This window comes from Neodiprion lecontei, chromosome 1 (assembly GCF_021901455.1).
Source record: "Neodiprion lecontei isolate iyNeoLeco1 chromosome 1, iyNeoLeco1.1, whole genome shotgun sequence".
Classification (NCBI taxonomy): Eukaryota; Metazoa; Arthropoda; class Insecta; order Hymenoptera; family Diprionidae; genus Neodiprion; species Neodiprion lecontei.
This window is the reverse complement of record NC_060260.1, coordinates 35,848,186-35,870,755: the sequence shown is the minus strand read 5'-3', so window position 1 is coordinate 35,870,755 and position 22,570 is coordinate 35,848,186. Positions and strand designations below refer to the sequence as shown.

At 39.5% G+C, this 22,570-nt stretch overlaps 3 protein-coding genes across 5 annotated transcripts; 1 reads left to right on the top strand and 2 right to left on the bottom strand.

The window, feature by feature from the left end:
- Positions 1 to 4,872: 4,872 nt before the first annotated feature.
- Positions 4,873 to 7,873, bottom strand: LOC107220803. Its single transcript, XM_015659543.2, has 5 exons — positions 7,705 to 7,873; positions 7,476 to 7,601; positions 6,237 to 7,369; positions 5,986 to 6,157; positions 4,873 to 5,840 (listed from the first exon to the last, which is right to left on the bottom strand). Exons 1-5 carry the CDS (start codon positions 7,852 to 7,854, stop codon positions 5,724 to 5,726), a joined length of 1,698 nt encoding a protein of 565 aa, XP_015515029.2. The 5' UTR covers positions 7,855 to 7,873; the 3' UTR covers positions 4,873 to 5,723.
- A 618-nt stretch (positions 7,874 to 8,491) lies between these two features.
- LOC107220801 (ubiquitin conjugation factor E4 B) lies at positions 8,492 to 14,430 on the top strand. Its single transcript, XM_015659541.2, has 8 exons — positions 8,492 to 8,764; positions 9,691 to 9,981; positions 10,273 to 10,698; positions 10,787 to 12,153; positions 12,244 to 12,391; positions 12,495 to 13,181; positions 13,890 to 14,211; positions 14,326 to 14,430. Exons 1-8 carry the CDS (start codon positions 8,741 to 8,743, stop codon positions 14,388 to 14,390), a joined length of 3,330 nt encoding a protein of 1,109 aa, XP_015515027.1. The 5' UTR covers positions 8,492 to 8,740; the 3' UTR covers positions 14,391 to 14,430.
- A 3,006-nt stretch (positions 14,431 to 17,436) lies between these two features.
- LOC107220795 (gametocyte-specific factor 1) lies at positions 17,437 to 22,124 on the bottom strand. Of its 3 annotated transcripts, none has more exons than XM_015659531.2 (5): positions 21,963 to 22,124; positions 19,431 to 19,634; positions 19,229 to 19,355; positions 18,942 to 19,119; positions 17,437 to 18,793 (listed from the first exon to the last, which is right to left on the bottom strand). In XM_015659531.2, the coding sequence occupies exons 2-5, from the start codon at positions 19,536 to 19,538 to the stop codon at positions 18,562 to 18,564; spliced, it is 645 nt and encodes a 214-aa protein (XP_015515017.1). In that variant the 5' UTR covers positions 19,539 to 19,634; positions 21,963 to 22,124; the 3' UTR covers positions 17,437 to 18,561. The 3 variants fall into 3 exon arrangements, with proteins under 3 accessions (XP_015515017.1, XP_046601843.1, XP_046601840.1); XM_046745887.1 differs by lacking the exon at positions 21,963 to 22,124 and adding an exon at positions 20,628 to 20,648; XM_046745884.1 differs by lacking the exon at positions 21,963 to 22,124 and adding an exon at positions 19,761 to 20,006.
- Between the last annotated feature and the right edge of the window lie 446 nt (positions 22,125 to 22,570).

Below are 22,570 nucleotides of genomic sequence, written 5' to 3'. Positions count from 1 at the left end.
AAAAAACTGGCCGGAAAAAATGAGTAAAATTTAACGCGGGAAATGGGAACTTGTAACAAATTAGTTCATGGTTGCAAACCAATCGAGCTAGTCCATTTAAAACGAGGATGAGAGATCGGGTGAAAAAGAAAAAAAAATGTCAGCGGGAGAGAAGAGAAAAAAAAGAACAAGGCGCTGAAATGATGGCGAAATTTTCTACACGACACGCGTTTAGCCTGACGTCCATTGTTGTCGTTGTCGATGTCGAGAACCGGGAGCTGCTCGGTTCTGCGGGTACGAAGCGAGATCCACCCTGCGGTTGAAATCGGCCACACACGTTGGTCCGACCGTCGGTTTTGGCTGCCGTCGCGGTAGCCGCCCTGGGCATCGTCGCGATGCAACTCGGAGTAGGTTGTTCCAGTTTCGAACGGTGGATTAGAGTAAATTAGGTGGTTCCGAGGTGGGGGAGGTGGATTGTTGGATGGGAGGGGGTACAGCCACGCGCGATATTTCATTCCACAGAACGAGGAATTCAAGGCGCGTATACTTAATTGGTTTGTCTTCGAGTTAGGATGCAGGAACGCGTTACAATGTAGTGCGCGTACACGTGGAGCGGAAAGGAGACGCGAATGTTCTTCCTCTTCCGCTTCCTCTTCCTCCTCGCAACGCGTTGACCAACCGTCGTCATTGAAATTACACGACACGACGTCGTTAAACTGCAGTTTTCCATCGAAACAGGTTCGTATATACCTAATTTCCTCTCGGCTGAGGCGATGACGGCCCGCCTCTTTTCTCTCTTCTCCGCGTCTTCCGGGTAGACTCTCGAAACCTCCACGAAACCTCCTCCCACCCTGCAGGGGATGACATTGCGGGGCGTAATTAGCGCTCACGTAGACGTGCCACGATGTACCCCGTGCCCGACCTCGCCGGGGATCGTCGAGGCCGCGTGGAACCGAGTCGGTCCATTCGTCCGAGAAGATCCAGCACTAGGAGCAGCGACGTCAAGAGCCGAGACTCCTCCGGTGGATGGAGAGCAGCCAGCATCAAGGTGGGTGGTCCAGCGCAGGGCCTCCGGCGCCCTCCCCGCGGCACCCCTCGTCCCTACGTTCGTCCTCGTCGCACCCGCGGGTCTCTTCGTTATTCCGGCGTGCCTACAACGTGTGTGGCCGACACTAGCGTCTCTCTTCCACACTCCTTCGGCGAGGAGGCCTTCTCTCGCCCGCCAGGAGTAGGGAAACGAGCCGAGTCTCGCCGTGTCGAGCTTCGACTAACCACGTGGTATCCACAAATTTAAAGTGTCCAAGACTGATTTCACCGACCTGCCAGCAATGCGGCAGACGTTTTCGCGGAGACCTCGTTACGCGATCGAGGATATTGCAGGTTCAAATTCACCTATCACTCGAATACGTTTCGTCAAATTAAACTGCAACGATAAAGCTTTACTGCTCAAACACCGTTCATCCTCATCCTCAATGGACCGATTATCCATACTTGCGTGCATTGGTAAGTTCAGTTACTTTGAAGAATTTGCGATTGAAAATTATGAATTACTCAAAGAATGTGAAATATGGATACACCGGCACCAGCGCGGCGGTTCGAACTCCTCCCTATATTATTCTTATACGACCAGCGTCGTTGAGTTTTACGCACAGAGTACGTCATTCACGCTGGTCGGAAGTTGAGAAATTGAATGGAAATACATGGTCCTGTCTACCAGCTGGCGTTCTCCTCCGGCTAATTACGTCAGCAGCTGTCGTTGCTTGACGCAGGATTTTTTCGAAAGTGAAAACCGATTTGACAATCTGTCGAAAGTTAGCGGATCGGAATCAACGATGAATCTCGGAGTATACGGCGAACCAAGCTTGAAGGACTAAGGCAGAGGACGAAGATGAAAAGAAGGAGAAGATGGAGAAGAAGGAGGAGGAGAAGAAGAAGAAGAAGAAGCTGGGTATAAGGAACCCGCGGTAGCTTCGGCCGTATCATTAAGCCCGCCGCGCACCGCTGAGTTCGCCGCATTCAACTTCGTTAATCTTGATTTGATGTCGGACGAATGCGCCGCTTTGCCGAGCGGTGGTTGGTTGAGGTTGCCGCTGAGCTCAACATTTTATTATACGGTACATCCTTCACCTGTGAAAGAGTCGATTTCTCCGCGATCTTTCTGGATCCTCGCGATGCTCGCTTTTCACTCTTGTGTGCGAGCTTCCGAGAGGATGAGTCACAAGGATACGATACCCGGCAGAGTGAGTAAATTATGTTCCGCCCTGACGTCGGTTTTTTTAAACCTAATTTATTTCATCGCCCGCTCATGGTATCCGTGGATACACACACTTGTACGTACATAGTATACTCTTTTGCGAGATATTTTTTCACATTTGTATATTCGCGTTTTTATGGCGATTTTACGCCAGCGATAAATCACCCGCGAAATACGTGTATTTCAGCTTCCCAAGAGAAAACAAATCTGTTTGCAAAAGAAACCCGCTTCCGTTGCAAACTTTTCCTCTCTTCCAACGCCCACTCGGTAACAATACAGTTACGTCAACGGATGTTCTTGGACCTCCGAATAGAACCAGGAACCCGATCAGGACTCTCTCAACGTGCCAATCACTGATTTCCGCCGACTGCGGTAGGCGAATCGGTTCTGTGGTCCGCGGCGCAGGCGACCATCAACCCCCATCAAAGGCTGATGTCCTTTTTTGTGAGGTCGGAGCTAGGGCTATTCACCGTGACGAGCCAGTTGGGTGAAACGAGCGTTCTTACTTCTGTCCAAGTGGAAACCGCGCACCGGGTCCCGATTGAAGTACTGCACTGCTCTGTGCAGAGTATTTTGTAAAAACTCACCGTCACGAGGTCTGCTTTGAGCCTCTCTCGAACCTCTCAGATTACATAAGGGCCCATATATCCCGTGAATCGTTGCAGGATGGAACACACCGTGCAGAGAGATACCGAGCCTGCAGTCCTTTTGTCCGTTCTCGAGTTGCAATTCCTCTATATCTTTCTCTCTCTAGTCGATCCCAGCTTTATGCTCATGCGGGTTTAGGGGCAGGTTGACGTCGTTGGGGGTTTCACGTAGCCAAACATCCCCAGACTCGATCAAGTCTCGTGTGTAACGCGCACGTCATCTCGCTTGTATAACACTGATACACAGTGGTTTTGTTGCCCTTGATATTTGAGTGGTCTTGGTAAGATTTAACGTCAATGACCCAAGGAGTAAGCGTGGTTTTTCGAAATTGGCTCTAATTGTTTATTTCATCGATATTTTCATGTATGACTAAGAAAAGCAATATTTAGATAAAAAATTCAATTTTCTATTTCAATACATAAAGTTTATCAAGAAAATACTACACAGCTCAATAAAAAAAAGGGCAGCAAAAGATTCGTTTTTCTGTTTTTTTTTTTTTCTTTTTTTTGTGCTACAACCGTTTTTTTCAATCGTCGATTATAAATCTGAGGTTAGGAATGTTCGAAATCTAGATAATGTATGCTGGTATCGGAAATATAGAATTTTATAGCACCGATACACTTTTTAATCACTGAAGTAAAATAATTGTCAGGTATTTTCCTCAACATACGGCGAAGTATAATGGTAATCCTTACAGCGATCAAGAGAAAACGAAGAGTCTTAAATACAAAGAAAATGGAGAGGGTAAATTATAATATAATAATAAAATAAACGAACCGTACAGCAAACGATATTGAAAGTGTGTTACATACGACTCGCTCCTAGCCGTATGATCAGCCATGCAAATATATCCTGTGATGTGGGACACGTATAAAGGTGTATTATTCAGTCTCTCGGTGTGGTTATACCGGTTAATAATGCTGTAATCACCGATGGCGGATGACGGCCGAAGTTTATACTAATGAAGCGTAACTCCACATATCTCAAAAGCGAAAAAGGACTCAACACTCCAACATATTTTCATTTTATTTCAATTAAGATTTCGTAGATTCCGTGCCATTCCTTTATTCCTGCGTCAAATGAAAATGCATTGGAGTGTAATTTGTTCAGAATTGTGTATAAAATGAGGCTGCTAAGCCCTTTTTCGCTTTTGAGATACGTGAATTTTGATATTTGGAGACGCATATGCCAATGTCGAAATCGACCAGGGCACCCCCTTGAGGGAGCCAAGAAATTATGAAAGAGCCTTGCGTCGCGATTCGCGCTGTTAGCTGCAATAATAGAACGAACTTGTCGGCTGTTTGCACGTGTGTGTGGTGAAGAGCTCGTCTACAGGATGAAGTTGTTGATTGCTTTTTACCCGGAGCCACGTACGTGAAGGCTGCGGCTATGTTACATGCGGAATTGAATCCGATTAGGACGTGGGGATCGACACCGATGGCACGGCCTTCGACAATTCCATCAAAGAGAATTTACACCGCCCAGCAACGGCGGAATCACAATTTCATATCGACAAAAGTGGTTTATAACACACGTGTAACTGGTAACAAATTATTGTTTTTTTTTTTTTTCGTTCCGCAATCCTGACATCGGTCCCGATCATTTTAAGACTGAAGCTTTTAAGAATCTGGTTTATAGAAAAAAATTTCAATGAGCTTTATTACAACCTCCCGTAAAAGGAATGTAATAACACGTACGTACCAAGGTATGTGCTTTTTAATTTCTATAGCAAAGTATTATTGCCAATACAATAATAAAGAGAGGTATCAAAAAATGTTGAGCTTTTCCGATAATGGTTTGATCTCAGAATAAGGACCATAATTTTGAATAATGGGACAGTTGCGAAAACAAATTATCATCTTATTTTGTAGCATCCCTATAATATAGGATTCAATAAAGTGCAGATGGTGCCTTTGTCGTTGAGAAGTAATGTCGGCGAAAATAATTTGTAAATACTTATTTAATGTTTATAAACAATAACGAATACTGAATAGTTGTATTTCAATTTAATATACATATCTGCTGATTATTTCGTCTATGTTGACGCACAACTTATTATTAGCCTTATTATCGGCAACTGAGCAACTAATACGTCCAGTTACTTAGGAAATACTATCACACTTCAGTTATGTTCACAGATTCGTAAATTGGGGGAGAAAATATTATCAATGTACGGAGATACAAACGTCGCGGAATAAGGCAGATATAATGTGTAGGTAACAGGTATGTGTTACGTGGTTATTCTTACCCACGGCCAAAGCTGGAAATATTTTTCAAACTCATATACATGATTGACGTGTTTAAAAGAAAGACGTGTTTTGAATATAAAGATACGAGTGATACATTAGTTAAAAATATATCACACGTATCGACCCTGTAGATTTTTTTAATCTTATTTTTTGTTTATTGATCAGTGATCATGTGATATTTTTATAGACTATTATCGTAGTCTAGTAACAAGCCCAATCGCGTTTTTCCGAGAAATCGTAATACCGGGACACATCGATTGGTACAAACAGCAGAGAAGCGTTTTACTACATAAGAAACACGAGATTTTAGCGAATGGTCGCGCTATTATTCAAAGCTATGTTAGAAAATGAATATAACAGCAACAAGAATACCGATCGATATCTAATAAAAAATATAGCGACAATATTTTTATCATAGATAAATGACGACGAATATGGAAATCGTTATTTTGTATAAATTGTAAAAAAATATTTGAAATGATTAGAAACAAGATTGGTGCTGCCAGTCTGTAAAACCATATTTCAGATTAGATATATATATCATTAATTTTCCGTGAGTTTCTTCGAGACACGAATACATTCTACTTATCTAATTACGAAGGAGTCAGTACATCGTGCATTGCATATCTCCAGGTCCAGGCTCTGGCTACATCCTCAAACCTTTCACGATCTTTTAAATACATCTCACCCAATTCTGGCTCCATGCAAACCTGCGAATTGATAAATATTAATAAAACTTAAAGCTCTACAAGTATAGCATGGGAAAAATATCAGACAAAATAATATCACAATTGTTGGTCAGGAATTGCAGACAAATCAAACAAACAATCGAATGATCTGTGAATCGGCACTTACTTCACAATATGGATCCGTGAGTAGACTCTGAACACTGATCAGTACCTTCGATATTGTGAGAGCTAAGGACCAGTTATGGTGAATAGAATCAATGCCGACGTCTCCATGTCGTGATACATTAGGATGCAAAATTTTTGTGAGAAATCTCACTACCGGCGGACACATTGGATAGCTGTAAAGGAAGAGAGTCTCATAAGCTCAAGTTGAGAATTGACAAAAAAAAATGGTACAGCTTCGGGACATGAATTCACCTGTAAGGTACTTGTAAGTATAAGTAGAAGAGTCCACCCTCGTAAGGGCTGCCGACTGGTCCAGTGATAGTCGCTTGCCAATGACAACACATCTGATCTAACGGAGTAGCCTCAATTCCTTCCGGAGGATCGATTCTGAGGCTTTTTAATTCGCTCCTCAGTCTGTTTCTCCTCCAAGAGTTTTCCTCCATTCTCGGCAGTCTTGTCCTTAGAGACGTTTGAACCAGACAGGCTCTGCAGGGGGCGGAAGAAGCAAGGTAATCGTATACTCTGTACCAATTTCCAACGTGCCCAATTGGCCTGTACAAAGGCCAGCGTAGTTTGACGTACTGTTGCCACTGCTGAGGCGTTACATGTGTCGAGAGCAGGCCACACCATCTTCTACACACTTTGCCAGCCGACCATAAGCTCATGTCATCAAGATGAGAAAATACTGCGAAGAGAACTTCTGGCGGCAGCCTGTCCACCAGGCCAGGTTCATTTATTCGCTCATGTTCCAGATGTTTGTGATTGGAGAGCAAATCCAGTCTCTCGGATAAGCTGGGGGGGCGTGAAGGCTCCCCAATATCACCATGTATTTGAAAATTCCATCTGTACTGTCTATTCTGAACATCATTTCCAAAGTTCTCACCTTCTCCAAGTGGAACCAGGTCTTCTGGGCTGGGAAAATCATCTTCGGCAGGATCGTCTGCCCGGTTGTTTGGGATTTGAATGTTTGGAATTGGCGGTGGTGTATTTCTAAGATTATTTGGTGGGTTTGGTGGGTTAACGTTAACCGGGAACTGACATTGAGCTTGGTCATTGCTTATGTTATTTTGCACAAATGGCCGATTCATTTGCGGATTTGAACTTGAACTGCTTTGAGGCACCAGATTTTTCATATGTACACCAAGATTGATGCCTGTGCTACATCCGAGTGCATTGGGATGATTACATCTCAAAGCAGGAACATTTTGAAAGGGTGAATATGGTGATTGATTCAAATTCAATGCTGATATTGGGGCATTCTGATAATTTGCAGCTACTGGATTTGAATTCTGTGGAGAATTGTGTTGTTGCTGACTCGTGCGTCGCTCAGGGTTGTAATAAAGATCTGTAGGCTCGTCATTGCCAGAGTCTTCGTCGTCAGTTTTCTGTTAACAATAAGGGTGACGTCAAAATGATTCAATGATAATATTTCGCCATTTCCCACCTCACGTCACATAAAAGTAAAGAAATAGTTGTCATAGTAATACTGACCTCGCTAAATATCGGCACTTGAAGTAGCCCGATATCATCTGGGAATAAAAACGCGTGGCAGGTCGCACAAACAGGCTCTTCGAAACAAGGTCCGTAATACCCGTTGCAAATGTAACAAGTTGTTGTCTGCGAGATAAAAAGGAAAAATATTAGAGAATGCCCACCAGAATCCAATGTAGGACGCCTGACGAGCATTTGACAATGGAAAAAATTATTGAACCGAACTTACGGCAAACTGAAACTCCGGGTATGGTATATTTTCGATAGCGTCGAGATAATCATCCTCCAGGTCGGTATTCAGCGCTGAATCACTGCTGTCACTCGTTCTATCACAATTTTTGACGTGCCGAGAACTGGAAGCAAACTTTTCGCCAGCCATGTTTAACTGACTATTAAAAAACGATAGTAGGTCAACAGTACATCGCTTGCTGGCGCTTCTTGCATGTACTTCAGAATTTCCGCGCGCCTTTCAAACTACGGATTCTGATTTATCGACGCCCCAATTTTCACAAATGGACCTTCTCGAACTACGAATAATGACAAATAAGCACTATACTGATCTTAGAGAGATCCCGAGAATGCTTACAGCTGCTATATCAAATACATTTGCAAATTTCTAATATCTAAAATCGTTTTATCTGTTTTTGTCTACGTTTTTGGATTGGTGAATAAGGTGTTTTCAATTAAATTCTCGAGATGGCGCACGTTGACTGATTCTGGACCAGGGATAACCTTAGATCATATACTACTGGGGGTAGCTGCTCATGACGTCAACCGCGCGAAAACTGTGACCGTGGTGACGAGAAGGCAAGATTATGTATCCTCGGCTTACCCTGGATACTTCGTCTCTCTCACTCTGGATGTTATTGGGTAAAAGAAAACGTATCGGCCAACCATTTTGTAGAGCGAGAGAGACAGGTTGTACATGGCTTACGTGCTCTGTCTACTGCTCTATCCCCCCCCCCCCCCGCCCCGTCCGATTATGCTTTTTGTACACGCGCGGCTACTTCCAGTGGTACATGCTCTAAGGGGATAGCTCAGCTGTTTCGAACAATTGACGTTGTGTCCGTGAACTGTAAAGAATCGCTAATCTACCGTCTAAACGCAAACAGATGTGGAGTGACTGTCCGAATTTCTGACACATCTCAACAGCTACGGATACGGATTTTGCGAAGCAGAGATTTTGTACATTTATATAAGTAGTAATTAGATTACGGCCTACGAGGTGTAGAGCGCGTTTCACCGGGAATAGAAGAGATATCGCCATGAGCGAATTAAGTCAAGAAGAGGTGAGTCCGATATTACGCTAGTTAATTTATCAACGATGATCTCGTGAGTTCACTGGAAAGTAAGCAATCCAAAGGGTTAGGAGGGGACAGTAGAACCAACCGATGTCTCCGCCACAGATTTTGTCGACCTTAAAATGAATATAATAATAAATAATAACAATACAACCATTTCGATTCCCATTAGTTTTACTGCTGAATAGCTAATCATGATTTTCTGTTAAAAAATAACGGTATCAAGTGATACCACGATTGATCTTGTTTCTTAACACTCATCAAGTATGCAGGATCCTATAATTGTCACAAAAATGAGAGTCATTCGAAGACATGCTTGTTTGTTGTCAGTTTTTCATGCTTTTTTTTGTCTAGCTACAAGAGTACTTCGACCAGATTTAGAGTCTAGAATTAAAGTGTGTAATTCAGTTATGTTAATCACATGCTTTTCAAACATACAAAAATCAATCGTAAAACATTTGATTACTGTGTAATAACTTTGCTTTCTTGGTTGGAATAACTAAACAACAGAAGCTAAATATAGATCTGGCAAAGCAACTCTTGTTTACTTGGCTCCCAAAAAAAAAAATCTGCGCAATATTATTTCCTCTCCTTTGTCACGAACAAAGGATGACTGACCTGTATGTACAATACTACATGTTTGCCATACTTTGTGATTTACATTTAATTATAACTTGAAAGACACTGCATAGCTTTTTTTGTAAAGTAATGCCAAGTATAATGATACTGATTTTTACAGCAATCAGTGTTCATTGCTTTTTTTTGCAATTCGATTCTATAAACTAAACTTTGTTTGACTGTAACGTTAGCTTTTGTGTTTTGTTTCGATTTATTGCAATGACTGATCTGTCATTTATTTTTTTTTTTTTTTTTGACCAAAGTTCTATCAGGTATATGTGATAATTCTTTCTTAGATGAGGAAAAGGCGGTTAGCCCGCCTTGCAGGCCTGGAAACCAGTATTTCCACTAATAGTTCAAATAGTGGAACTGGATCCATTTCTCCTGGCACTCCGGGTCCCTCAAGATCGTCTTCTGGTCCAATAATGTCACCTCCAACACAGCAGTTACAGCATCCAGAACATCCTATGGAAGTTGAAGACAGCAGTGAAAAGCAGTGCAACACTTCTGGCGTCGATGTAGATTCTGGAATTGAAAATATGGAAGTAGAAGAATCTGATCGCAGAGAATTGGCACCACGCTCCAGGGTGTGTATTAGGATGCTCTGAAGAAAATGGACGTAATTCACTTAACAGACTAATATTTGTTTAGTGTAGTTCCATTTTTTTCCTTTCTTTGTTTACTAAGTGACTATAACATTACACAAAAAGTAAACTATTCGGCTCAGTGAGTAGAAAATCAGTATTCTTTTCAGTTCTTAGAAACCTAGTTAAGAAATGCAACCTTGGGATTTGAGAAGAACAGTACAATATTGTTGCGTTGGAAAATTGGAAACAAATGTGCGACATCAATCATATGAATCATTTTTACCTTAACAGACAACGAGTTCCAGTACAGAGGTAACAGTTGACCAAATTCACACAGTGGTCTCACGCGTCCTCTGTGTTTCATGGAAAGAATCTACGGAAGGTGCAATATTTCTTCCTCAAACAGCAGCTAATGCCTTGGAGCACGAACTCTCAGATGTTACTGATATTGCTAATCAGGCCCTGATGGAAGTGCTCTGCATGTTCTCTCGAGGCGAAGATCCACTGAAAGAAATAACATCGGATGCTTCTTCCGATCGAGAAGGCAGTCCCAGCAGCCAAGCAAGCCCTTTGCTGAGCCCTGTTGTTACTCTACCTTCCTGTCCTGTACCCACACTACCTCTGCCCACTGCTGGCAAGTCTCAGCAGCCAAAAAGTCTTATTTATTTATTTGAATGCTACTCCAGAGTTGCTGTAGAAGAACGGAATCATCCTAAGGTAAAATCCTATTTACAACTCTGAAATAAATTCGCTAAGCAATGAATCTGCCTTACACTTTCAATCTATTTGTGTTTCTAAATTGCAGAGATGTAGCACACCTCCGCTTTCTGAAGTTTTGGCCACACTGCGGGCTCAGTGTGTGCAACATGCAAGTTTAGTTCTACAAGGATTGGTTGGCATCTGCCAAAGTGTAATACCGTCAACGCCATCTCCGTCACTTCTCTATCCAGTGCTATCGCAAAACCTACCTAGAGGTTTCCTGCATGAACTTGTGGCTAGAACTCACTCTAATCCTCACGTGTTCACCAAGATTTTCACCCCGTTACTCCAAGGCTTCTTTCTCTCTATGCAGCAAGCAAGCCTGATTGGTAACACTCACCGCCGGCCAATCGAAGCCTTGGAAGAACTAATTGAGATACGCTGTGGATCCACTGGCAATATTCGTCCAATTTGTCAGTTGATAACGCACCAAACCCAGTTTTTACCTGACGTTTTGACGACTGCAGTTGGAAGAGAGCTTGCCAGAACATCATTCTTAGGGCCTTTCCTTTCCGTCTCCGTATTCGCGGAGGATCAGCCCAAGGTTGCGGAAAAATTTTTCAGCGGAAATCCTGCAACAGATAAGTCAATAAATTTAACTCTACAGCAGGAGCTTGAAAGCACTAGATCGTCGCTTCACAAAATGTTCCATGCAATTCTTGCAAATAGTAGTAGCTGCCGAGAAGCTACACTGGCGTATCTGGCAGCTCTTCTTCGACACAATGAAAAACGGGCTCAAATTCAAACAGAAGAATTTGCCCTTGCAGGAGATGGTTTTATGCTCAATTTGTTGTCAGTTCTCCAGATGCTTGCTGTCAAGATTAAGCTCAACACGATAGATACGCTGTATCCGTTTCATCCTTCTAGTTATGTTGAAATAAAAAATGATACCAGATTAAAGCTCAACTCACAGGAAGTGACAGAGTGGCTTGCGAGCTTGGAGTCAACGCACAAATGGACAGAGGCAAAGTTTCCAACTCAATGCTGGTTTTTAACTCTTCACTGTCATCATCTGGCGCTTTTGCCAGCTTTGCAAAAATATCAAAGAAGATTGAGAGCTCTCAGGGAGCTACAGAAGATGCTGGATGAACTACAGGCAACTGAGCCGCAGTGGAAAGATGCTCCTTTTGCAGCGCACAACAAGGAGTTAATGAAACGATGGAAACAACAGTTGAAACGACTCGGTAGATCAAAATCTTCCGCAGATGCTGGATTGATAGACCAAGTTCTTTTAAGGCGATCTCTTCACTTTTATACGTCTGTTGCCGACGTTCTGCTCGGTCTTCTTACCCAGAGACCTGCTGGTAGTGAATTACCTACCCTTCCGCTTCCTCAACACGTTCCACCTCAATTTACTGCCTTACCTGAATGGTATGTCGAAGACATTGCAGAATTTTTGCTCTTTGCACTTCAGTAAGTTTCCAATTTTGTCTATCTACCCCTGTCTTGTCTTGGGGAAATTTCTTCATTCACTGTTTTTTTTTTTTTGTTTTTTCACAATAGATTCAGCCCCACAGTAGTGGCCAATAATATGGATAATTCGCTGATTACATGGCTGCTAGTTGTGATATGTACGCCACACTGTATTCGCAATCCATACTTAATTGCTAAAATTATTGAAGTACTCTTTGTGATCAACCCCAGTGTTCAGGTACGCTCTAAGAGCTCTACCTCTTTATTACTTTATTATTGAACAAAAAAGTGCATATCTCGGTAAGGATGAAATATCGGTAAAAGTTTTTATTGTTTAACAGGGGAGAACAGAAACTCTACATGACCAAGTGATGGCACACGAGATATCAAAGACTTTCTTGGCATCTTACCTTATGAAGTTTTATACAGATGTAGAAACAACTGGTTCCAGCTCGGAATTCTATGACAAGTTTTCGATCCGTTACCATATTAGTTTGATATTGAAATCCATGTGGGAGAGTCCTGTTCATAGAGCTTCCATCGTCAACGAAAGTAGAAGTGGAAAGCAATTTGTCAAGTTTATAAATATGCTGATGAATGACACAACGTTTTTATTGGACGAAAGTTTGGAATCTTTAAAACGAATTCATGAAGTGCAGGAACTTATGTCCAACACTGCAGCATGGGCTGCACTACCTCAAGATCAGCAACAATCTAGATCAAGACAATTAACGGCCGACGAACGTCAGGCGAGATCTTACTTAACTCTTGCAAAGGAAACTGTTGCCATGTTCCATTACTTGACTGTAGATATCACAGAACCATTTTTACGTCCTGAATTGGTCGGTAGACTTAGTGCCATGTTGAACTTTAATTTGCAACAGCTTTGTGGGCCGAAGTGTAAAAATCTAAAAGTGAAAAAACCAGAAAAATATGGATGGGAACCAAGAACATTGTTAAGTCAATTAGCCGATATATACTTGCATCTAGACTGTGATAATTTTGCTGCTGCTCTGGCTGGGGATGAGGTAAGAGATACGACTACATATATACAACTTTGTTTTGGAATTGGGCAAATAAACTTTTCAACGTTTCTATTACAATGGTTAGCTTTCAGTAACTCTGGCCTTCTCTCACTAACATTTACCACCTGGAGTAAAAAAGTGAAAAAATTAATTTATTAACTCATTAACACTACCCTAACAACACAAAACAGTGCAGAAACGATACCGATATATATATTTAATGTCCGTGCTCCTAGGATAGCGAATGTCGTATTCATACACTTGACAGAAGAGCAGTTACAGCGAAGTAATGCAATTATCTTTCTTCTTTTTTGTATTGTTTGGTAAATCTTTCATCATATACATATTCAAAACCCAATAGAAACTGTTTGTTTCTCATTTTAATTGAATGAGAAAAACAGTGAGTCACCTGAAACATCTCTTCAAAATTTGTAATACAGCAAGGACTACCAATGTTAAATATTCTAATTTCAAAGATAGGAATGAATTGTTAAATAACAATTAATCGTAAAATATTTAATTCTTCGAAAGTATTATATGAAGTTTAATTTGAAGTTGATTAATATATTTGGCTATGCAGCAAACTTATAAATTAGAGACCTTAAAAATATTCGATACATCAGACTTCTGCTATTCACAATATGTGCAAGTCAATCGATATATCTAATGAATGTGACAGTTCACTCACCATTTGTGTTGAATATATTACAGCGCTCATTCTGCAAAGAGCTATTTAATGATGCTGCGGGTAGAATGGAAAGGACTGCAATTAAGACTGTGACTGAAATTGAGCGGTTTCGAGCTCTAGCAGAACGGGCAGCTGCTATTGCAAGGGATAATCAGGCACGTGATGAGGATTATGGGGATGCGCCTGAAGAATTTCGTGATCCTCTCATGGACACGCTTATGGAAGAGCCTGTCAAACTTCCATCTGGTATCGTCATGGACAGAGCAGTGATCATTCGTCACCTACTCAATAGCGCTACAGATCCATTTAGCCGTCAGCCACTTAGTGAAGACATGCTGACACCTGGTCAGTAAAACGTCATCAGTCATGTCCTGAAAAAATAATGATCAAACATTTATTAATTATCATATTTTGTAATTAATGTGGCAATAAATAATTATTCACTCGTAATTTTCACAGTCCTGGACTTAAAAGAAAGGATCTCTGCATGGAAACAGGAGAAGAAAAAGTCTGCAAACATGTAAGTGCTACTAAGAACGTGATGAGTTATTTAAAATTTGAAGAGGAATTTGAAGAGGAATTTGAAGAGAAAAAAAAGACAGAAACGAAAAGATAGAAAAAAAACTTTGTCACATTATTCGTGCAAATAAATACCAGGTGGTGCATTCCATCGGTTAAATAAATGCCGCCCTTTTACGTGAACGTGACTACAGTGCAATGATCTGTGCAGCTGTTGCGCTCAATGAAATTAACAGTTTTCATACGACAAAAACACTGACTGCAGCTAGGAAACTGCCAATATTAATCCAAGCGTGCGTTTATATTAGTTTGTAAATAAAGAAACAAATACTGGCTATGTTGTCAGTGTACAAAATTCAATTTTGTTCATAGGTTTAAGTGATTTTCTTCGTAAAATTCAAATACTATACATACGTGCGTACATACATATAATCTTTTAGTACCGAATAAATTCATAATACTTATCCGAATAAGACAACCAAGTCTTTGACACAGGGTGATATTGATTATGGCATTGTATACATTTGAAAATAGAACAAAATACCTACTTCGTTATATAAATTTATATAAAAAAATAAGAATTAGTTTCGGAAGATTCACCGTAATTGGCAGTAGACATTTTCGGCATGTGAAACACGTCAGTAATCTGTTTACGAAACCCTATTACTAATCTTTAAGAATAATTTGACGTACGAAAGACAGAGAAATGAAAGTATTAGTTCTAACTCCCAACTATTCACATGGAGTAACTTCCTGCCGGTGATATTCAGTGACCATTTTTTTTTCTCTCAAGCTCTGCACTCACTGTATGAAAAATAGATTTATTGAACCTGTTGAACAATGAGATATCCGTCATTTGTCGATATAAATAACAAATAACGACCGATATAAGTAAAGAAGAAAAACTATTGACATACTCACAGGCTTTTATCAATAAATAATATGTGAATTTTTTCATTTCTATTGCATGAATCTAAGAAACTCTGTGAAAGGGGGAAAGCAATATAAATAATACAACTAAATTGTCGTTAAATAACGGAACATACAATGAAAGACAATTTTTAAAGTTACAATCAAATGTATATACTTTGGAAAGTTTTCGTTAATAATTTAGATCAATTATATTTGCTAATGAATTTTAAATAAAAATCAATATGTATTCGACTTAGGCAAATAAAGATCTCACTACCACTGATCATAACTGTTAGCACTTTGTTACATCTGTTATAATCTGAAGTGATAGAAGTGGATCGTCAGTATTTGTCTATACTAGCCAATCAATGCACGAAACAGAATAAACGATGTGTGCCAGCTGCAATTGGCATTGACTATTTACGATTTGATGAGTGTGATGTTCCAATTCCCAGTATATTCCTTATTGTTTGCTTTTCATGAATGATTAAACCACGTATCTCTTTTACAGAGAGTGCAGAGTACAACTAATCTGGTGTCACATTAAACAAACCAAATCATATACATTCAGTTATTATTATGTATATTGATATGTGCATAAATTATACTTCTAATATTATAGTTATTTTAACGAATGACTGGCAATAAATTACTCAATAGCCAAATTCGTAATAGTACTATTTCATAGACTTTCACTCTGTCTTTGCAAGAAGATATAGAATTATAGCAGTAAAGTTCAGTGAACAAATGGTAACAGTGATCTCAAATCCATTATATTGATAATAGCTAATTATTATCCGCGTTCAATGACTACTATTCTCCCAACTCGGCACCAAGATAATCATTAGTATCTAGTTGAAACTTCATAGATACGATTTTATATTCTTATTTGCCTCGGCGGTGAATGCTGTATATCCTAACATGAAAAAAAACTGGGCAGGTCAAAGTCATAAACGGCAGAATTTTTAAACTACCTAACAATTTTATCGGAAAATGATAGGATACAATTTAATTTAAAGAATTTTAATTTCAATTAATCAAGATGTAAATAATCAGAAGCTATTGTATTGTAATTAACATCACTAAACTTGCTAAAAAAAATATGATGATAATAATAATAATAATAAGTTAATAGAAATAAATGAATTTTGGATCTCTAAACTTTATCTTCTCCACTTTATTATAGAACTCAATTAATTATTTCTCCTCAAAATCATCTTATCACATAATGCGATTTTGTCAAATATCTCTTGTTTCTTCAAAGAGATATCTTCTCAAATTCAATTTATCTGTAATTTAAAAATTTGTTAGCATCATGGTAAACACGATTATTGTTTTTACGAATTGCATTCACCCTCAAATTTATATTTCATACGTGATATGTTATTTGTTGCAAAAAGTTGATCTTATTCAAATCATTAGATAAAATTTATGGGTTGACAAAGTCAAGTTCTACTTCATATTTTGAGTAAAATTCTTTTCCATTTGAACAATTATCAATTGCTTATTATCGGTCTACAGTAATTTTACTGAAACAAAGCTATCCAAATCTTAAATGGAACTGAATTAAATGTTTTACCAACAGTAAAATTACAATAGAAATAACTGTCAATATTTTATAATTGACAATAATTAACTTTAGTCAACCAGACCTGTAGAAATACGGAATAGAAAATGTTAATACATACCTTGTACATTTAAGAGCGCAGCAGCTTTGCTATAGTTTAAAACAATGATTCATAAAATTGTAAGGTTGGTGTTGTATAAGGTATTGGATAAGAATAAACTCTAATTCTAGTTCTACTTATTCAAACAATTTGCAACAAGAAAGAAGCAGACTTTTTAGTTATTATTCAATTAGTGATAAATGGCAATCTTGAACAATTAATATATTTTTTCATATTAATTTTTTTTGTTACCCTGGAAACTCTACATACTCTCAGTTCAGCATATTTTAGATAGTTAAATACTTATTCATAAGGAGTCATGTTAAGAGTGTACAGAGTATAAAAAAAAACCGCACACTTATTTTAATTCTACGTTTCTGAGGATTAATAACGTTTTAACATCCTAAGTGTTCTCATCTTATACAAATAATCTCTATGTTTCATCACGATCTTATAGTTTTTTCAAGGTTCATATATATATAAAATCTTCAGATGCTACGAACGCAATAAACTTGACCTTGAATCTGCAATGCAACCCATCATTTAATAAACATGTATAGGTATACGTACTTACATACCTACATAGGTATATATTTATGTATTGCACGGTATTTGAAGAGTTAATTATTCAGCGGTTACCATGAATCTGCTGATACAATCTACAAATTTCTGTATGTCTAAGAAATTTCAGGAATGTAGTGAAATGAAAAAAGTAAATTCTCATTATTTTTCACTACACATTCTGTTGTCGGCTTGAAAAATATTTGCAGTAGTGACTCTGTTGATCAAATCCCGGAAACTAAATAAATTCGGTTTTGAAACCAGTCAGAACACTCATAATACATGGCAAACGTTAAGCTTCTCTAGAAATTATGAATATCCGTTATAATATCAGGTCGTTCAAGTTTCTGATAATTGGAACATATAATGTGCAACGTTCACAGTAGTTGTGTAACATATTTTGATACTACTTATACGTGCTTTCTTTGATAGCATAGATTGTATGATCTTAATTTTAATTGTACATATCAGGGCAAATTTGAAATGAAGAAATAAGCTAAACTACTTGGAGATGCTGAAATAAAATAGACAGTGCTAACGATATTTATGTGAAACACTATCACTATAAGAATCTGTAAGTGAACTAAAATGGCAAGTTAAATTTTGTTTGATGAATGATATTAATGAATATAAATTTAGAAATAACTGGAAATACACTATTCCATTGATCTAACAACGAATATTTTTATCTTTACGGATTTGACAGATTTCTGCCAAATTGCTTCTACTACAAGTGAATCACAATATGTGTATTCGCATTCAACTGAATGACGTACCACTTTTGACATTTTATGAATAAAAATAGATTATTTATTTGGTAGTTTTACCAGTACAATTTGCACGTATAAGCTAATTGTAAAACCAGAATGTAAGGCCATTATATAGGCTGATTGTTATCTTTCAGAATAAAATTGTACATTCAGGCCTATTAGTGACCAGGTTATTTGGAATACGCTAAATAATTATTAAAAAAAAAATGCTCAGCAAAAATATCACTCTTCACTTTATGATCTGTATCAAATTTGAATCGATGGCTCTAGTCATTTCTTGGCAGAGATATTCCTCTACCAAAGCTGAATGGTTTCTGTAGCCGCAGGTGCGCTGATGGGTTCTTACCACGCCCAACACCCATCACACTGATAACTGATTCCATATCAGACGCTTCAGCTCTATCTGTTTCTCCTCCAACCAACATTGCCTCTGAGTAACCAAGAGGACGACGTAAGTCCTGATTAGGGTCAATGAATTTTTTGTATCTAGACTGATCCCTAGAATTAATAATTGTTAATTAGGAATCAACGTCAAGGATACTAGAGTAAATATTATAGAAGATCGAATATTACACAAAATAAGGGCAGAAACAATATCAAATGATCTACTTGTGTGTGATTTATAAATTTTTTGATTTTACATCACCTTGGTTGGAGAAAATTTGAAGTAGTGCTACTGTCTATTATATTAGATCGTCCATCAATTGAGGGAATCCAATCCCTGTTGGATTCTTCATCCCAAGATTCTCCATGATCTATAGTGCTAGTTACAGCCTCAGATCGATCCAAGAATTCGGTCATTGTGGACCCATGGTTCCTAATGACTGAAACAAATGATAGTATACAATAAGATTTATAAAATTGAAACCCAATGTGTGTGGCCAACAATAATTTTCTTTAAACCATTTTAGTCTACAGATTGAATAACCATACACTGATGCTTTTCAGGTTCTAGAACCATGCGCTGAGGACAGTTTTGAATATGATCGGTTAATTCGTGTTCAAACAATCTATGTGTTGCATCATACGGGCAAGTTTGTTTGTATCCTTTTGGATAGTTCTGTAAAAAAGACAAAGCAGGATGAAATTTAAAAAATTGCAATACTTGTTTACCTTGACTTTTGACTAAACTAACCTTTTCACATTTAACAATGTGCATTTGAATTTTTGACAACGCAATCCTGTGGTACTTGTCGTACGGGCAGGTGACAACGGGGTCCGAATATATTGATGCGGTATTCATGATTCGCAGCTTCAAGGAGCGGAGAATTAACCGACGTGTGTAACCGCAAGTAAAATCGTGGATAGCAGAGTTTAAGAACCTTACTTCAGTCGTTGCCTGCAAAATATAAAGACAGTTGTTCTAATGGGCTTCGGTGTGACAACCGAAAACCGTCGTGCCCTTGCGCTCCCTGAGATGTTCCAACGGTAGAGTTGAAAACTTATTGCAGAACATCAGAGTTACCGATTTCGACATGGTGCTGGCTGCATTCACCTTCCGAGTAACACAGTCTACGCAATGGTAAGCCCAAGCTAGTACTTAGCCTGTGTGTATTTACCGACTTATCGGCGATACAAGAAATTAATAATGGGAATAAATTTCTTCCAAAATTCGTTGCAAAACAGTGATTTAATTAAAGTTGAGGCTCCCGAGAGAATCAGATGTGATAATGATGCAGAGACAAAAGAATATATATGCATATGCGGTCCATGTACGGTATTAATATACATGATCCATTTACGATTAATACGTGACGCATACTATAAATTGTATAATTTTCCAGACGTTATTGTCATGTATTCCTATGTATACAATGCCAACCACTCAACAATTGCAATTTGTTGATCCTGGTCGTTCAGTGTTTCTTCCGATTCAAAAGGTTATCTGAAGCATGTATATTGGTTTGATAGTACAAAACATGACGTTTTCAATAATCAAACATGTAAACTTGAAAATTAGTCCTGAAGGTTAAAAGCAATCAGGTCAAGGACCTGGACAGCCAGAACTACGGAGCGCATTTCCCGGATGTCAAAATCCACCAGGTGGCGGACCTGGACAGCCAGAGCTACGGAAAATTAGTCGTGAATGTCAAAAGTCATCAGGTCAAGGACCTGGACAGCCAGAGCTATGAAAAATTAGTCGTGAATGTCAAAAGTCATCAGGTCAAGGACCTGGACAGCCAGAACCACGGAGCGCTTATTCTGGAAGTCGAGTTTTGCCAGGTAGCGGATCTGGCGCGCAGAAACTACGCAGTGCTTGGTCAAAAGTCGCCAGGTAAAGAACCTGGACAGCCAGAACCACGGAGTGCTTGTTCTGGAAGTCGAGTTTCACCAGGTAGTAGACCTTGAGCGCAGAAACTACGGAGCGCTTGTCCTGGAAGTCGAGTTCCTGCAGGTAGAGGACCTTGAGCGCAGAATCTACGGAGAACTTGTCCTGGAAGTCGAGTTTCACCAGGTAGCGGACCTGGCGCGTAGAAATTACGGAGCGCTTGTCCTGGAAGTCGAGTTGCTCCAGGAAGCGGACCCGGAGCGCAGGATCCAAGAGGTAGAGAACTCGGTACTCAAAATCTGCGGAGCGCGATTCTCATACGTCCGCTCGACTGCGCGATTGTTTCCAGACTGAGGGATTTGGCTAGCTCAGTTTAGATCGATGACGTCAACAGAAAAAAAAAAATTGGGTGACGTCACTTTCTGAATATCCGAACATCCAAACTTTGGTTTCGAACTTTAATACTATGTATGATGTATAATGTATGATGTATGATGTATGATGTACGACATATGATGTATGATGTATGATGATTTTAGTTTTTACATTTCAGTCAAGAAATACGCACTTTATCTTTCCTGCCGATTCCAGACTCATGCGGCTAAGCCCTTCGATGGTCAGCCGTTAACTAAAGATGCATTCTTCAGTTAAAGGGTCAGCTAATAACGCTGCCGTTCTGCGACAGTTGGATGATACAAAGTTTTACTCGTACCTTTCAAATGTGTGTCAAAATACACTCAAAGTTTTATGAAGCATCGTTCTACTATCTCTCCCCATAAAAAAAAATCGCCGACAATCACTTTCTTAGGTCTTTAAATCAGGACACTGCGTTAAATACAGTCTCGTATACGGAGCATCGATTTCATCTCGATCAAAATTAGCGCATCCGTGATGTATTATAGTTACTCTGAATTTGTTTCCATACGAACACTTTTTGAAAAACAATTCTGCTTCTCTACCTAACGTAGATACTTCACTTGCGACTAGCTAAAATAGCGTTTCGATTCTGTCCCTACGAAAATTCAAGATCGAGAGAGCAAATGAAAAGGTGTTCGAATATTTACGAATATTAATGTTATAAAATACATGGCGGAGCAAGGGGACGAAGAGGACAAAGGTGGTCGGAGGTGGTAGGAGGTGTTAGGGGGTGGTCGGAGGTGTTCGGAAATGGTGGAAGGTGGTAGGAGGTGGCAGAAAGTGTCTGGAGGTGCTCGGAAGTCATCGGCGTAGGTCGTGGAGGACGAAGGTATTTGGCGGCGGGGGGAGGTGGTTGACGGAGGTTGGCGGTGCTTGGAGGTTGTTGGGGTGGCTGGCGGTGGCCACGGTTACGCGTCTTCTCGGGAATGATCGAGCTGATCGCCATTTTTAAATCGCAGTCAAGTAGTCTTACGTACTCACTTTGTGGTGACTCAATCTGAAGCTTTCATACCGACACTACTTTGGTTGCTACGAATGTCGGTGTTCGTCCGTTAGGTAGAGTCGATAGAGCAGAACCCTCCTACGCTCTCAGGCCCACCTGGGCCCAGTTGCCCGCCGAAAACTGGTCCCAAAAATTTACCCAGCGGTATCCATCTTTATATTCTTCAATCAACGCCGCTGTGGTTGAAAAATAGTGTTCAGAAATTTGATTGGTAGGAAATCAGGTCCATCTTTAATCCCTGAAAACAGGAACCAATTAGATCTATTTATCTCAGTTCCGCGAGAAATCAAAACATTTCTGCTTACACAGAACTCTCGAGCTCCACCTCCCCCCCCCCTTCCCCCGACGCCACACGACACTGGTTCCTCTCCCAGGAAAACGAGCACTTGATATCTCCGCTTGGTTGATCAGAAAAAAACTAACATTCGAATAAACAGATGTATTAAAATTGTGACTACAGAAATTTTCGAATATGTTTCATGTACTTGAATAAGATTTTATTTCTCAATCGAAACATTGATTGATAAGCGCCCATCACTATTTTAGAAACTTAATAATCTGCAAACTAAGACTACAAAAAAGCAAT